At 50.5% G+C, this 14,859-nt stretch overlaps 2 protein-coding genes across 3 annotated transcripts; both read right to left on the reverse strand.

Moving 5' to 3' along the window:
* Positions 1-231: 231 nt before the first annotated feature.
* CCT3 (chaperonin containing TCP1 subunit 3) lies at positions 232-8,569 on the reverse strand. Its single transcript, XM_066206535.1, has 14 exons — positions 8,413-8,569; positions 6,688-6,749; positions 6,126-6,176; positions 5,967-6,029; positions 5,296-5,392; positions 4,818-4,935; positions 4,465-4,651; positions 3,828-3,977; positions 3,276-3,408; positions 2,692-2,773; positions 2,393-2,573; positions 1,603-1,848; positions 1,228-1,359; positions 232-586 (listed from the first exon to the last, which is right to left on the reverse strand). Exons 1-14 carry the CDS (start codon positions 8,441-8,443, stop codon positions 482-484), a joined length of 1,638 nt encoding a protein of 545 aa, XP_066062632.1. The 5' UTR covers positions 8,444-8,569; the 3' UTR covers positions 232-481.
* Positions 8,570-9,595: 1,026 nt separating this feature from the next.
* Positions 9,596-14,505, reverse strand: LOC136302961 (translocon-associated protein subunit beta). 2 transcript variants are annotated; one of them, XM_066206536.1, is made up of 6 exons: positions 14,426-14,505; positions 12,486-12,640; positions 11,456-11,554; positions 10,967-11,075; positions 10,730-10,807; positions 9,596-9,941 (listed from the first exon to the last, which is right to left on the reverse strand). In XM_066206536.1, exons 2-6 carry the CDS (start codon positions 12,638-12,640, stop codon positions 9,831-9,833), a joined length of 552 nt encoding a protein of 183 aa, XP_066062633.1. In that variant the 5' UTR covers positions 14,426-14,505; the 3' UTR covers positions 9,596-9,830. The 2 variants fall into 2 exon arrangements, with proteins under 2 accessions (XP_066062633.1, XP_066062634.1); XM_066206537.1 differs by lacking the exon at positions 14,426-14,505 and adding an exon at positions 14,258-14,353.
* Positions 14,506-14,859: the final 354 nt, after the last annotated feature.

Genomic DNA, 14,859 nt, shown 5'->3' on the forward strand with positions numbered 1-14,859 from the left:
CAGGGACGCCTCTCAACAGGGAACCGTCCGGTTTCACCCACCGCTGCCCACAGGAGATCCCAGCCTTCGGAGGGATTGTGGGGACAGAGAGAAGCTGATGGCAGCATCCTGGCAGGGTCCTGGCCCCTCCAGGCCACCCCCACATCGGGACTCTGCCCCAAGACCTTGCCCAGTCCTTGGATAGAGCTTTTCCATCACACCCCACTTACCCTGGGTGATTAAACAGAGAAAGAGCCTGAAACAATGTATTTATTTTGAGGCAAAGAGAATTTTCACTCTGGAACCCTTACCCCAGGAGCAGTGTCCTCTAGTGCAGGGACACAGCGACTGCCTTTTCCCCATGTCCAGGGTATTTTCCATCCCTCCTAGACTTTAAACATACTTTTTCAGGTTCAGCCTCAAGACCCGGCCGCTGCATTGAGCTCTTTCTTCCCCATGTCAAGGTCAAGGCAGCTGGTTCTCCTCTGGCAGAGACTCAATCTCACTCCTGGGCTGCCTCCAGTGCTGCGGACTGCTTGCTTTGGTTGTCACTCTTCTTTTTGTGCCCCGAAACAATGTCGTCAATACGGAGGAGGAGAACTGCAGTCTGCAGAGAAACCCCACACCCAGGGCTCATCTGGAGCTCATCTCAAAAGACAAAACCCAACCTGCCCAGCTTTCACACCACACTACCACCAGCCTGGGTTGAAATGGTTCTTTCAGCATGGGAGAAGGGAACGGTGCCTCACAGGCTTGTGAGGAGCAGCAAGGGGCTGCTTGGAAACAAGGATACCCGTTTTTTCTTGTTGACTGACAGAGAAGGGACACAGTATCACTTAGAGGAACAGCCTCTGACCCATTACCAGCAAGGTAATGGCAGATCTGTAACTAGAAGGACAGCTGAGCCATGGCAGCCCCAGCCAGCTAAAGGGATAAACTTCGCACAACCACTGATGGTTCCAGCATGTTGCTGGCATGGGATTGCTCAGGCACAGCTCTGTCTGGCATTGGAACCAGTAGGAGCACTCTGCACCATTTGCAGGAAAAGGTGGGATGAAACACGATGAAATGTAACCACAGCATCAAAAACCCTGGGTCTGGGCTCCCACATCCCTCATTATCCCACAGACACCTGCATGCCCTGCAGTGGGTGCGTGATGCCCACCCAAACACCCCAGCATACAGGGAAGGATGTCCTCCTCTCCCACATGACACCCAGAGGTACTGGAAGTTTCCACCTCTCCTTACCTCCACGGCTGTTTTGTAGGTCTGAAGTTTGACAGCCAAGGGCTCCCAGATCCCCAGCTCCTTCATGTCAACCAGGGCTCCAGTCTCCCCATTCACCCCCCATGTCTGGCTGCCTTCCTGAGTGTGCTTGGCCTGGAAGCAAAAAGACAGGTCATAACCAGTGGGGTGAGATGGCAAATTCCCCTCTGGAATCTCAAAATTGACCACAGATTCAGGAAACTGTAACAGGTCATTAGAATATTCTCGAGTTTATACAAGAACATGTAGCATGTCATAGCATGACAAGGGCACTGGTCGGAACGGTGACTGATCTAAGGAGCTGGGTAAAGCAGGGAACGGCTGACTCTCTCCTAGTGCCCCTGCCACATGCCTTACCCTGAGTGAAGTCAGAACACGGATCGTACTAGCACCACAGTTCTGGATCAGCGTCCGGGGAATGACTTCCAGAGCCTGGGCCACTGCACGGTAGGGCCACTGCTCCACACCTGTCATGCCCTTGGACCTCTCCGTCAGTGCATGAGAAACGGCCATTTCAGTGGCTCCCCCACCTGGCACCAGCTGTGGGTCCATGAGGACATTGCGGCACACCTGCATGGCATCCTGCAGGTTGCGCTCCACCTCCTGCAACAGGTATGTAATCATGAAATTGTTGAGGCTGGAAAGACCTCTAACATCATCAAGTCCAAACATTCTCCCAGCACTGCCAAAGCTGCCATAACCCCAAGTCGCAAGGTGCCACATCCATACATTTGCTAAATCCCTCCAAGGATGGTGACTCCACTACTGCCCTGGCCACCCTGTGCCAGTGCTTGAACATACTTTCCATGAAGAAATTTCCCCTAATAGCCTATCTAAACCTCCCCTGATGCAACCTGAGGCCACTTCCTCTTGCCCTGTCACTTGTTACTAAGGTCAAGAGCCTGACCCCCAGTGGGCTAGACCGTTCTGTCAGGTACTACTGAATAGGGAGCAATAAAGTCCTCGCTGAGCCCTCCCAGCTCCCTCAGCTACTCCTTGTGCTCCAGACCCTTCCTCAGCTCCACTGCTCTTCTCATTATTAACTGGTGCACCACATCAGCTGAAAGCTCAGCCCAGAGTCTGCTAGCTATGACTCATCACAAAGGTGGCTGGCACAGGAGGTGAAGGAGCCCATGCACTCACTTACCGCTAAGATTTCCTTGCTGGCTCCCCGCAGGATGATGGTGCAAGCCTTAGGATCTTTGCAATCAGTGATGAAAGCAAAATAGTCATCTCCTATTTTTTTCACTTCAAAGAGCCTAGCACCAGTTCCCACATCCTCCTCCCGGAGCTCATCTGTGCGACTGACAATGCGAGCTCCACAGGCCCTAGCACACCAAAGCATGACATTAGACACTCACAAATCAGACCTGAGAAAGAGTGAGATCAGAACAATTTCATGTCATGCACAGTAGGAATGGGCTCCAGACAGGAGCCAACACCTACCTGGCAATCCGGTTGTTGTCAGTCTTCCGCACCCTGCGGATAGCAGTGATGTTGGCTCTCATTAGGTAGTGCTGGGCAAGGTCTGAAACCAGGTTTGTGCCATTTCAGTAACGAATCAGCAGTATCATGTCAAACTTCATCTTTTTATCAGTTATCAATTCAGCTAGTTTAATTTCAATCTTTGAAACAAAAGGGGTTACAGGAAAGAACCACCTAAATGTAGCTTTTTAGACCAGGCTGTAAGGCAAAATGGTAGCACAGATCTCCAGCAGTTAAGACTCAGCTTCACTTGTGTTTTGGTATCTTTCCCAAATGTGGGAAAAGCAAAATATTTTAAGAGTCTACTTTCACAAAGCAACATCAAGGACAAAATTCAATGCCTGCACTCTACACCTATTTGCTAGGAAGCTAAAATAAAACCCAAACCAGATTCAGCACCTGATTTGGGAGGAGTTGTATTAGTTTGCTGTTGTGGTTTTCTTTAGTTTTGGTTGGTTTTTCCTAGGTTCCTGAGCAGTGCATTTAACACCATGAACCTCACTGAGATGAATTCAACACAAAGAATCAATCACATGTGCTATTACCAGAAACTCCTTTTTCTGTGATGACCAGATCTGGCTTGACTCTTATCAGATCCTCACACATCTGCTGAATGTATTCTTCCTCCATCTGCAGGATACGGGCAAAGTCTTCCTCCCGAGTAATTTCAATGTCAGTCTGTATAAAAGAAGTGTAAACAACTTACGGTGTTCATTCCAACCTCCCCCAGCTTCAAGCAGCTCAACTCCTCCAGTATAAGCAGGGAAAGAGTCAGGGATGAAAACCACTGATCAAATAAACTACGACATTGTGTCAGTTGAACATTAACCTTAGTTCAAGCTAAGAAATATTTCTTTTGCTCTTGACCAGCACTCAGATACACAAATCACTGTAGCTGCTTCAATGAGTCAAAATGCTATAGTCTCACTCCTATTTTTCTGGACCCCACAGCAGAATTATCCCCCACATTCAACAGGCCTCTGAAATGAACACAGAAAACCCTTCACCACTTACACTTTTAACAAGCCATCTGCATTTGTTCATTTTACTCATCTTAAATCAAGACTTGCAGATGTCTCCAACAGGACTCACTTTACCTGGCTCTCTCCTTTCTTGTACTCCAGTGAACAATCCAGAAGGACGATGCGTGGATTCTTAATAAGGCGACGCATTCTGGGATGGGTTACATCTTTATTCACCATGATTCCACGCAAAACGCATGAGTCTTCACTAAAACCACCTGGAATCTGACAGACATAAGGAAGGGAGAAAATGAGGTGAATCAGTTTAGTCTACAAAACTTGTGTATCTGAAAGTATCTCCTGAAGCTGTCCCACATACAGAAAAGGGAAAATATCTCCCAAGTAGCCACAGTGCATGCAGATCACTATACAAGTTTAATTTTAAGCACACACTGACTTAGATTTTAAGTGGGAAGCCATGAAAGAACTTAAGAAACTTTTAACATCCTATTGTCTGGCAGTATGTTTCATTTTCCATCTTCCAAATCCAACTGAAATTATCTTTTTGACAGGTACTCTAAAAGAGTTGAAATAGCAGCCTCTGTTGGCATTGTAAATGAGCATGACTGACACCAGTGACTGAAATATCTTCAAGGATTATGTCTGTGGACTGCAGAGAAGTAACACAAAATTCTTTCCAATCCATCCAGAATAAACTAGTTCACAACAAGGAACGGGCACAAGGATAAGAAACAGTTCAGGACAAACTCACCTTTTCTACTTTTGCGTATTTCTTAATATCAATTTCCTTTCTGCCATTTTCTTCAAACTCCACTGTTTTAACAGCATCAAGAGCAATGCTACAGGCCAAGTCAGACCATCGATTTATTGCCTTGGTGTTTATCGCACTCTTAATTATTTTAAGCATCATCTCTTTATTGTTCACATCCACTGGAGTGCTGAGATAAAGGAAAAACCAAAGAGCAAACTGCATCTTAATTCCAAGCAACAATCTAACCCTTTTGCTAAGTTGCATTCGACTAACATAGCTGTCTGAAGGAGCAGCTTGAAGCAATACAGAAAGTCCACGTCCCTCCTCTTTAACTTCTACCAGCCCAAACTTACCCAATTTTCTTTAGAATACTGATCATGTCATCAAGAGCCTTACGATAAGCCCAGATGATCACAGTTGGGTGCATCTGCTGTTCAAGAAAGTGTTCAGCAACAGAGAGCATCTCTCCAGCTAAAAAAAAAAAAAAAAATTTAAATCAAAATCCCCAAAGTAAGTTAATAGGATAATCAGCAGTCAAGAAAGGCAAGCTCATACCAGAAAAAATGTATCTTCTATCCATGCAGAGAGCTCTAACATCACCTATACCTTTCTTTACACTTAACTGTGGTTATCACGGGGAAAGAACAACTTCCCAAAGTGTGGAGCTGATCACGTTAGGGTCTCATGAACCTAGCGTGCTCTTGCACAGGAAAAAAACCCCTCTCCATCTCAAGGATAGTAAGTAACTAAGATGTGTCTCATCATGGGCTCTGCTTAGAAAAAAGAGCAAACTTCAGCTTTTATGCAAAGTGTCCCAGTCAGTCTCCTTACCAAGGATAATGACAGATGTGGTCCCATCTCCAACTTCTTCATCCTGAGTGCGGCTGATCTCTATCATTGATTTTGCAGCTGGATGCTGGACTTGAATCTATGAAAGTGCAAGGGGAATGGATTTGTCCCAGAATATTAAAGCAGAAATATCTCACATCACTCAGTGGAACAAATACCACACTTTTTATACAATCAAAGGCATTCTGTCCAACCACAGCAAGGCTTTTTCTTCATTTCTGAGACCAAAATCAAGCCTTTGTATTGGACAGTATTTTGTCTTCACTTTTTTCAGGCACTACAGTTTTTAGGATGACCTTTTAACAGCTTGTGCACCTCACAGATGACAATGATTTCTAGGTCTCGGCACATGGCGTTGTGAACACCAAAAGGTCGCAATGCAGTTGATAATAGCTCCAATTACTAAAGAATGTGCATCAGTCTTGTAAACACTCCATGAAAAGTTCCCATTCTAGGATCATACCTACATTTCTGTAGAGCAAGAACATTTGCTGGGTATGTTTCATTTCTCCCCGGTGAGAACCTTTCTTGGTGCAGCTGGTTAGCACTTGCCCTCAGGACAGGTGAGGAGATCACACAGCTCCACTGTCACCCAAGATTCAGGCACATATGGACTTAATGTTAAACAATACAATCCTTTAGGAGAAACTTACTTCTCTAAGAATAGCATTGCCATCGTTGGTCATCACAATCCCACCCATGGGGTCCAAAAGCATCTGCAACCACAAGAGAAACAACACTTGACTGCTCTGTCCCATGTGTGCCTCACTTCTAGTCAGCTGCAGCACAAGTGTTGCAGCACAAATTCTTACCTTCATCATTGCTCTTGGTCCTAAACATGTTCGGATAATGTCAGCAATAGTCTAGGAGGAATCAAAGAAACGAGGTAATTCAGGAGGGCATCAAAAAGTCTAAAAACCCCCACACTGAAATCAGCAGCCCCTGCAAAACTTAAGTGATCCAACAATGCTGTCGTTGAGATGCAGCCAAGGTTAAGAATTATGTGGAAATGAGAATATGGGGATTATCAAGACACTGGAAACCACACTAAATCATTATCTCAATCAGATGTCAAAACTGACACACTTTCAGACTTTGTGGAGAAAAGGAGTTTGGTTGGTTCAATCCCTCCATGATTTATAGGGTACCCATTACATGAACAGCGCAGACGTTTAATTTTTATACAGAATTTTTATGTAATAGTATAAAAGTCTTTTGCTAATATAGAAAATTATTTTCTATGTTGCTTCTTCTTCTACTCCATATTCACATAGAGAAAATACGCTTCACATCCAATTTTCCCTCTGAAACATATAAATATGCATACACACACGCACACATAAAAAGGATCAAAATACCCTGAGAATTTGGTACCTTTGCAGCAGTGATGTTTCCCATCTGGACTTTTCTTCCAGACTCACGTTTTGTATTCTGACCTACAGCACACAGAAAAAATAAAATTAATCAAGTACAATCAAGTACAAAACAACAAAGATACAGTCACCTCTCAGTCACACATTTAACATGCGACCAATTTGAAATTCAGAGTTTACAATACAAATACTGCAGTCGTGATGAGAAATACATTGATAGAAAACATCAGTGAAAAACAACATTCCCTACTATAACATAACTCCTCATTAGCATCCTGAGACAAAGCTTTGCAACCCTGAAACGGGACCTATTACCCCAGAAAATCAAACTGCAGTAACTCACTAGGATCTGCCAGATCTCACAAAGCCAAGGAGCTGCTATTGTACAGTAGTGTTCAGTCAAAAAAAGTTACAGAGGCTCATGTACAGTAAGCAGAACAGGGTGAAGATAAAGTTAATCCACCAATGTTGCTTTGGCACGTGAGGGTGAGCAGCAGCTGGGGTACCAACTGGCTCACAACCACAGCTACAGACCAGCTGTCGACAAACTCAGCCCTAGAGGATATTTTGGCTCAGGGATGCTTTTCTACTATTACAAGCCTGGACCAAGCCTGCCCAGATTTACTCAGGAGCAGACGCATGCCCACAGGGAGGTGTAAGACAGAACAAAAGGAAACAACAGTAAGAGCAGCACCAAGTCTCAGGCAAGCCGGCTTATAGAAAAGGAGCAGTGGGGTGCAATAGTCTGCCTACTAGGTTAATACAGAACAGAATGGATGGAGAAAAGAGAATGGGATAGCCAAGCAGAAAAAAAAAAAACCCTTGGGAATACCTCATGTTGGTGAACGGTGAGAGAGTCATATAATGGTTTGGGTTGGAAGGGACCTAAAGGATAGGATAAAGACTATCTCGTTCTGAAACGCTTTCATGGGCAGGGACACCTTCTACTAGAGTAGAGCTCCAAGCTCTGTCCAACCTGGCCTTGGACACTTCCAGGGATGCGGCAGTCACAGCTTCTCATAGCCACATGTGTCAAGTCCTCACCACCCTCACAAGGAAGAATTTCTTCCCACTATCCCACCCAATCCTGCCCTCTGGCAGTGGGAAACCAACCCCTCCTATCCCATCAGTACAGACCCTTGTCCAAAGTCCCCCTCCAGCTATCTTGGAGCCCCATTTGGCACTGGAAGGAGCTCTAAGGTCCTCCTGGAGGCTTTACTTCTGCAAGCTCAACACCCCCAGCTCGTCACCAGAACAGAGGAGCTTCAGCCCTTGGAGCATCTCCGTGGACTCTTCTAGACTCATTCCAGCAGCTCCATGTCCTTTGCATACTAGAGGCCTAAGAACTGGGGTTCACATGCGGTTCAAACGGGGCAGTACAAAGCAACGTACTGAGAAAGACGAGAAAACAGGCGAGAGCACGGAAGGATGGCAGAAAAGGTCTGACCGCAGCGGGGCTCCGAGATCCCACGCGCAGGGTGCGGCAGAGGCTACGGGTAGGGAGCTGCGAGGGGGAGCTCGGGCCGCGCCGGGGGCGGCGGCGATCCCCAATGGATCCCCGGCAGGACAGGGGGCCCCGGCCGGAATGGGCTGTGAAAAGGCGCCCGGCCATGAGGAGACCCAACATGGCGGCGAGTCAGGCGAGCGGCAAAGTGGAGCGCGGGTCCGAACCGGTCATCCCCTCGCCCTCCGCTCCGGGAGGCCGGGCCGCGCCGGCGGAACTTACTGAGAACCAGGACGGGGCGCGGGCCCATCATCGCGGCGGCTCGAGCGCGGCGGAACCTTCTAGAGCCTCAGCACTGGACCCTTGCAAAGCCGCGACACCGTGCACGGCCTTCCACGTCCGCTGCCAATCGCGCGTGAGCGCCGCGCACAATCAGAGGAAACGCCCGGCGAGTTCCGGCTGGGAAGTGACGCTAAAACACACAGGGCGGGACCGCCGGGACTCCGCGTCAGCGCGGTGCCCGCTGCACCCTTGGGGCGGGGAGAAACCCTGCATAGAGCCAGGGAAGAGGCGGCAGGCCCCGCGTGGGGGCGGGCGCGGAGTGGACGTCTCGCTGCCGCCGCCCCGTTGCATCCGGAATGCACCGGGTCCGAGATGCCACGGGAGACCTCGGCTCCGAAAGGCAGACCTCAGTGCCCAACCCCGCGGTGAGCACGGCGGTCTCGCCCAGCCCGCACTGGAGCACCCGGGGGAAAGGACGAATGTTGAGGAGGCACCGCCCGCCCGATAGGGCAAGCCATGCCGGGGCCCGGAGCAGGAGCCACTGCTGCTGGAACGCACTGAGCTCATGCCCCCTCCGAGCAGGGCCCTTAACAATCCTCAGCCGCCAACAACCATTTTGTGTCCCCGACCGCTCAATGTCACCCGAAGTGACCAAGGGCGAGAGAATGAAACGGGGAAATATCTGGTGGCAGAGGACGTGTCCTGATCCACTGTCAGCAGAAAGCTGGAGCCTGTCTAGGGGAGGGGGGTGTGGATAGGTGTAGTTAAGCAGAGCGTCCCCAGTGCAGGAAAGGAGAATTTCCCAGCCTCTGCACCTGATTCTTGAGGAATTTAACCCTGAAACACTCCAGCCTCTTTGCTTTATAAGCCCACCATGGAGCTGGGCAGGCTGGTGGGCCAGAGAACAGCATCAACAGGCCAAAGCAGCAGGTCTGACATGCTCTATCAAATCAGGTCTGCCGTGTCACCAGAGCAAGCTCCGTCCCACAAGGCAGGCAGAACCCGGAGGGGGCCCTGAGATACGACACCCTGCAGAAAACTGCAACAGGCAAATGGGAGCTGGAGGCAGCACAGGGGGCAGAGCCCCACACACAGGCCGCTCTGGGCACTGACACGCTGCTCCCTATTGCTGCGACTGCAGAGGACAGAGGGATTCTGCCTCCAAAGGGGCTGGACAAGGCAGTTTGGGACTTTTGGTTGTTTTTTTTTCTTTTTGTTTGTTCCTCCTTTAGAACACAGAGGACACCTCCTCGCTGCTGCTGCTGCTGCTGCAGCCCCCGAATCCTTTGCCCAGAGAGCTGAAGCACGGCCCAGGCAGCACCTCGCACGGACGGTGCCATCCCGACCCGGCTGCTGTTCTTGCGGGTTCTGGGTTGTCCTTTCCTGAGCTCTGCGGTGCTGGTGGCATTTGACTCTGCTCAGTTCTTTTTGGTCTTGGGGGTGTCGTACTTCCTCTTGCTCGAGTACCAGAGCAGCAGGGGGATCCCGATGGAGGGGAGGGTCATCACGCCAAATGCCGCCCAATCCAGCTAGAGGGAGAAAATTTTTATTGTATTTATATTATATTGTTTATATTATACTTATAATAGATTAATAATATATATTAATATATATTTATGCATATTGATATTATATTATATCCTATTATATTATCTATATTGTTAGAGAAAAGCCAAAACAATCCAGGCCAGAGGAGTCTTAGAGCAGTGAGGTCAGAGGAGGAGAGCAAGGGGAGACTTGACACTGTCTGCAGCTTCCTCACGCGGGGAAGCAGAGGGGCAGGCTGTGCCCTTGGTGACCAGTGACAGGAGTCGAGAAGAGTGCCCGCAGCTGTGTCACAGCAGGTTTAGGCTGGATATTAAGAAAAGGCTCTTCTCCTAGAGGATGGTCTCCTAGGCACTGGAAGAGGCTCCCCAGAAAAGTGGTCACAGCACCGAGCTTGACAAGAGCTCAAGGAGTTTAGACAGGGCCGACAGGTACATGGTTGGGATTCCTGGGGTTGTCCTGTGCAGGGCCAGGAGTTGGACTCCACGATCCTTGTGGGTCCCTTCCAGCCTAGGAGGTTCTAAGAGTCTACCCTCAGATTTTCTGGCTCAAATCCCACAGTGCAGTTCCTTCACAGAGGGAGCTGAGATGGAAACTCAGCTGCTTCTGTGACAGTCCTGTGGAGAACTGACAGAAATTAACTCCAGCTCCTGCTGGAGCTCTCTAGGTGACTGCAGGGCAAGCCACACACACCACGTGCAAGCAGGAAGCCATAGCACTGGGCTGCGGCTGCCGTGGTGCACTTTTCCATTATCAATTGAAAGGTACTTACAAAGTGAGGGGAGAATCTTCTGTCAAAGTCGCGCTGAGCCAGGATTCCTCCCTGCCCGGGAGCACTAGTGAAGCCAACCTGGAAAAGGCAGGGAAAAGACAGGCTTTGCCACCTTTCCTCCTCGCTCCAGAACCGGGCAGGGTGAGAGCACATGGGGGACGCGCATCATCCCCGACCATGCAGCTCCAGGAGCGCGGTCAGGTGTGTCTGCAGGGGTCCCATAAATCAACCACTTACCACCACCTGTGCACCCTCCTGTGCCAGGTACGTGATGGTGGCAGAGGTGAAGTTGAAGTAGCCAGCTTTGAGAGGCCGTAGAACCACAGTGTGGGACACGTTGCTCGCTCTGGGAGCCAGACGTTAAGGAAAATGGTTGTATTTCATCACAGGAAGAAAAGTGAGGAGATAGGAAAGAGCAGCCTGGAGCCAGGTGCAAAAGTCAGTGCTGCTGACAGATCTGAGTCCTCCTGGTCACTGACAGCCAGATCCACCTGAGGCTGAGCCAGCTGCTCCTCCCCAGGCAGAGGAACTACCCCGGGACCGGGTCCCATCTGCAAGGAACTTTATTTTTATACTGCACCATCCAGAAGAGCAAGGGTTTGGATTCGGCACCCTGTCCAGGCTCTGGAAGGCATTTTCCAGACAGCAGATGAAGACAGGACGAAGCTGCAGGATGCTCAGGGCCAAGAAAGGGAGTTGGGAGAATTTCAGAACATTAAAAGATACGGAGCAATCCTGTCCCACTTGACGCTGAGCATGCCAGAGACGATGCCAAAGTCTTCTGGGGGGAAGGAATCATCTGACAGCTCCACATCTAGGGCAGCGCTAAACACAACAAAGAGAGGGGTGAGACGAGAACCTTAAGATCTGCCATCTGCTCACAGGCTCTGCAGCAAAGTGCACTGACAGTTGCATCCTGACCAAATGGAAGAACTGATTTTTGAAAGGTGAAATGTCACCAGTACAAGATGTGGAGGAGAGTTGAGGTGTCTTACAGGGAGACTGCAGAGAGAGGAAGGCAAAGTTGAGAGAAACAACCACAAGGACAGGAAAACACTGTTTTTTCCACAACAGGATTTGACAGGTTGCTGAACTTCAGATACCATTCCACGGATACACACGAAAGCCTAAATAATAACTAAATCCCACATGTAGAATTACAGTATCTCATTGATGTTGTGTGAATCCAACATTACAGCACCATATATTCTTCTCTTAGCAGTACTGCACTCAGCATGCATTATTCTGCCTTAAAGAAAAAAAAAAAAAAATCTAAAAACCAAAACCCCAAAGCACTTTAACAGTGTCCTGCATTTTGTCCAATCAGCTTTTCATTCTGCGAATGAAGCTTTCTACCAGCACTGCGGAAGTTTTGTTTTATCTTTCTCAGGTCCATAGTTAAGTCCTGATAGCAGAAAGGAATTTTCATTAAAATGAATAAACGTAAAAAAGAGCTCACAAAGCCAAGAAAAGGAGCTGCATGCATGGGGAGCAGAGTGTCACAGGACACCACAGGAACTATACCCCAAGCTGGACTGACCGCTTGAGCAGCCACAAGGTGGAAGCAGGGACAATGGAAGAGGAAGGAAAAGGCAAATTTCAGGGTCAATCCTTCAGGCACTGCTGGAAGGATGAGAGTTAGAGGGCGCAAAAGCAACAGCTCATCATGGAGCTCAGAAATCGCCCTGTACCCTGCAGCCACACAGGTCCGTATTGAAGCCTTCGTGGTCCGTATTGAAGCCTGGAGAGGGCTTACCTGGAGCCAACGTTGTAGATGTTGTACTGCAAAGTCAAGTCCTTGCCCTCCACTGCGTATCTGTTTAACAGGGATTTGGAGGCCAGGAGCCTGGCGCCATCCTCGCAGTGAGCCACAAACACCAGGGCAAACACGGCAAGAAGCGGGAGCTTCATCTAGAAACGCCAAGAAATGGAACGTCACTGATCATTTGAAATCTCTGAACACTTGCCTGTGAGGATGTAAGAATTGGCACAGCAGTGCCCCAGACCTGCAGCCATGAAAGAAAAGTCGATGGTCTTCTCTCCTTTCAAAGCCCTGGCCAGTATTGCTCCCCTTTACAGAATCATGGAACATCCTGAGTTGAAAGGATGCTTCAGGATCATCGAGTCCAACCCCTGGCCCTGCACATCTCAGTAATGGGCAAAGCTTTCAGATCACTAAGCCTCTTCTAGTAATTTCCAGAGCAAAAGCTTTGGCAATTAACAATTTCATCAGTTTTAGCAACTAACAGTTAATTGCCCTTGCAAAGCCTGGCAACTTTCCGGCACTGTCTTACACAATAGAGTTAGTTCTTCCCAGAAAGCACCAGCTCCTCACTTCCAACATTTATTCTTTCCTATTTCCAGCCACTGAGAAACCACCAACTCCCTCCTGTGGCTTTTATGATGCCCCGCACAAGTCCCTGCTTCGGGCCCCTGTGTCCCGACTTGTCCGAACACAGTGCCTCGGAAGCCACCCTGTTGAGTGAGAGGACAAGAAGACAACAGGAACACTACAGATGTGACCAGTGAGGACACTTGATGGGGCTTTTAAATGCCAAAACTGCTTCAATATCAGGCCCTCTGCCCTCCACAGTCACAGGGTGGTTGGGGTTGGACAGGACTCTAAAGACCATCCAACTGCAGCCCCCTGACATGGGCAAGGACACCTCCCACTAGACCAGGCTGCTCCAAGCCCTGTCCAACCTGGCCTTCGACACTTCCATGGATGGGGCAGCCACAGCTTCTCCGGACAGCCTGTGCCAGCGACTCACCTCCCTCACAGGTAACAGTTGCTTCCCAATATCCCATCTAACTCTGCCCTCTGGCAGCTGGAAGGCTTGTTCTCTCACTCCAGGCCCTCGTCCAAAGTCCCTCTCCAGTTCTCTTGGAAACCCTTTAGGCCCTGGAAGGGGCTCTAGGATCTCCCTGGAATCCTGTCCTCTCCAGGCTCAACACCCCCAGCTCGCCCAGCCTGCGTCCAGAGCAGATGGGCTGCAGTCCCTGGATCACCTCCACGGCCTCCTCTGGAATCGCTCCCGCAGCTCCACGTCCTTCCTGTGCTGGGGAACCCAGAGCGGGAGGCAGCTCTGCAAGGGGAGGGTCTCAGCAGTGCAGAGGGGCAGAACCGCCCGCTTCACATGCTGCCCACGCTGTTGGGGATGAGGCCAGGACAGTGTTCGGTTTCTGGGCCCCCAGTGCACGTTGCCACGGCATGCTGAACTTCTTGTTAACCCATGCCCCCACATCCTCCCCCGGGCTGCTCTCCATCCATTCCTCCCCAGTCTGTCTGTGTTTCGGTGCAGCACCTGCCCTTGGCCTCACTGAACCTCCTGGGCTTGGCACGGACCCGCCTGCCCAGCCCGTCCCAGTGCGGGTGCCAGAAGCCCCTTCCTTCCCCCCAGTCCCCTGCCCTGCTGCAGCCGCACACCAGCGCGTGCAGCCCGGGCTGCTCCCGGCCCCTCACGAAGCCCAGGGGCCCAGAGGGGCTCAGGGACGCCTCTCAACAGGGAACCGTCCGGTTTCACCCACCGCTGCCCGCGGAAGACCCCGAGTCTGACGCTCGAGCGCCAGAAACCGGTCGGTCCTTCCTGGCCCCTCAGAGCCCACGGCCGATCCTTTCCTACAGGCCCTTCCCAGCGCCCCCCACTCTGTCCGGAGGCCCGAGGACACAGCCTCGAGCGGCCCCCCGCCCCTCACCGTCTCTCCCGCCGCCAACGCCGCAAAGACGAGTCAGCGCAGCCGCGGCGGAAATGACGCCCATGAACGACGACTCACGGGGACCCTAAGCCCTCTGGGAAATGGAGTTTACGCCCGCACACACGCAGGGACTCCGCGCCTGCGCAGGGCACGCTTCCTGCACCGCCCCATCGCCCGCTGGTGGTAGAGCGCGGAGAGCGGTGTGGAGGTAGCGGCGGGGCGGCGTGCCGGGCCGGGGCTCTGCTAAGACTCTGGCGAACAGCAGCAGGTGTGTTTCGGCACGACAAGTTGTTCTGCCCACGCCAGCAGCCTGCCCAGGTCCGTGGGGGATGTGTAAAGCAGTGAGGGAGGAGTGAAGGAGAAGGAGCAGAGCAAAATTCCTCAAGAATCAGGTGCACAGAAGCCTAGTGTCTCCCTTCCTGCATTGAGGACGC

The sequence above is a fragment of the Chamaea fasciata genome, unplaced genomic scaffold (genome assembly GCF_029207755.1).
Source record: "Chamaea fasciata isolate MVZ Bird 193981 ecotype frontalis unplaced genomic scaffold, bChaFas1.0.hap1 SCAF_31, whole genome shotgun sequence".
Taxonomy (NCBI): domain Eukaryota; kingdom Metazoa; phylum Chordata; class Aves; order Passeriformes; family Sylviidae; genus Chamaea; species Chamaea fasciata.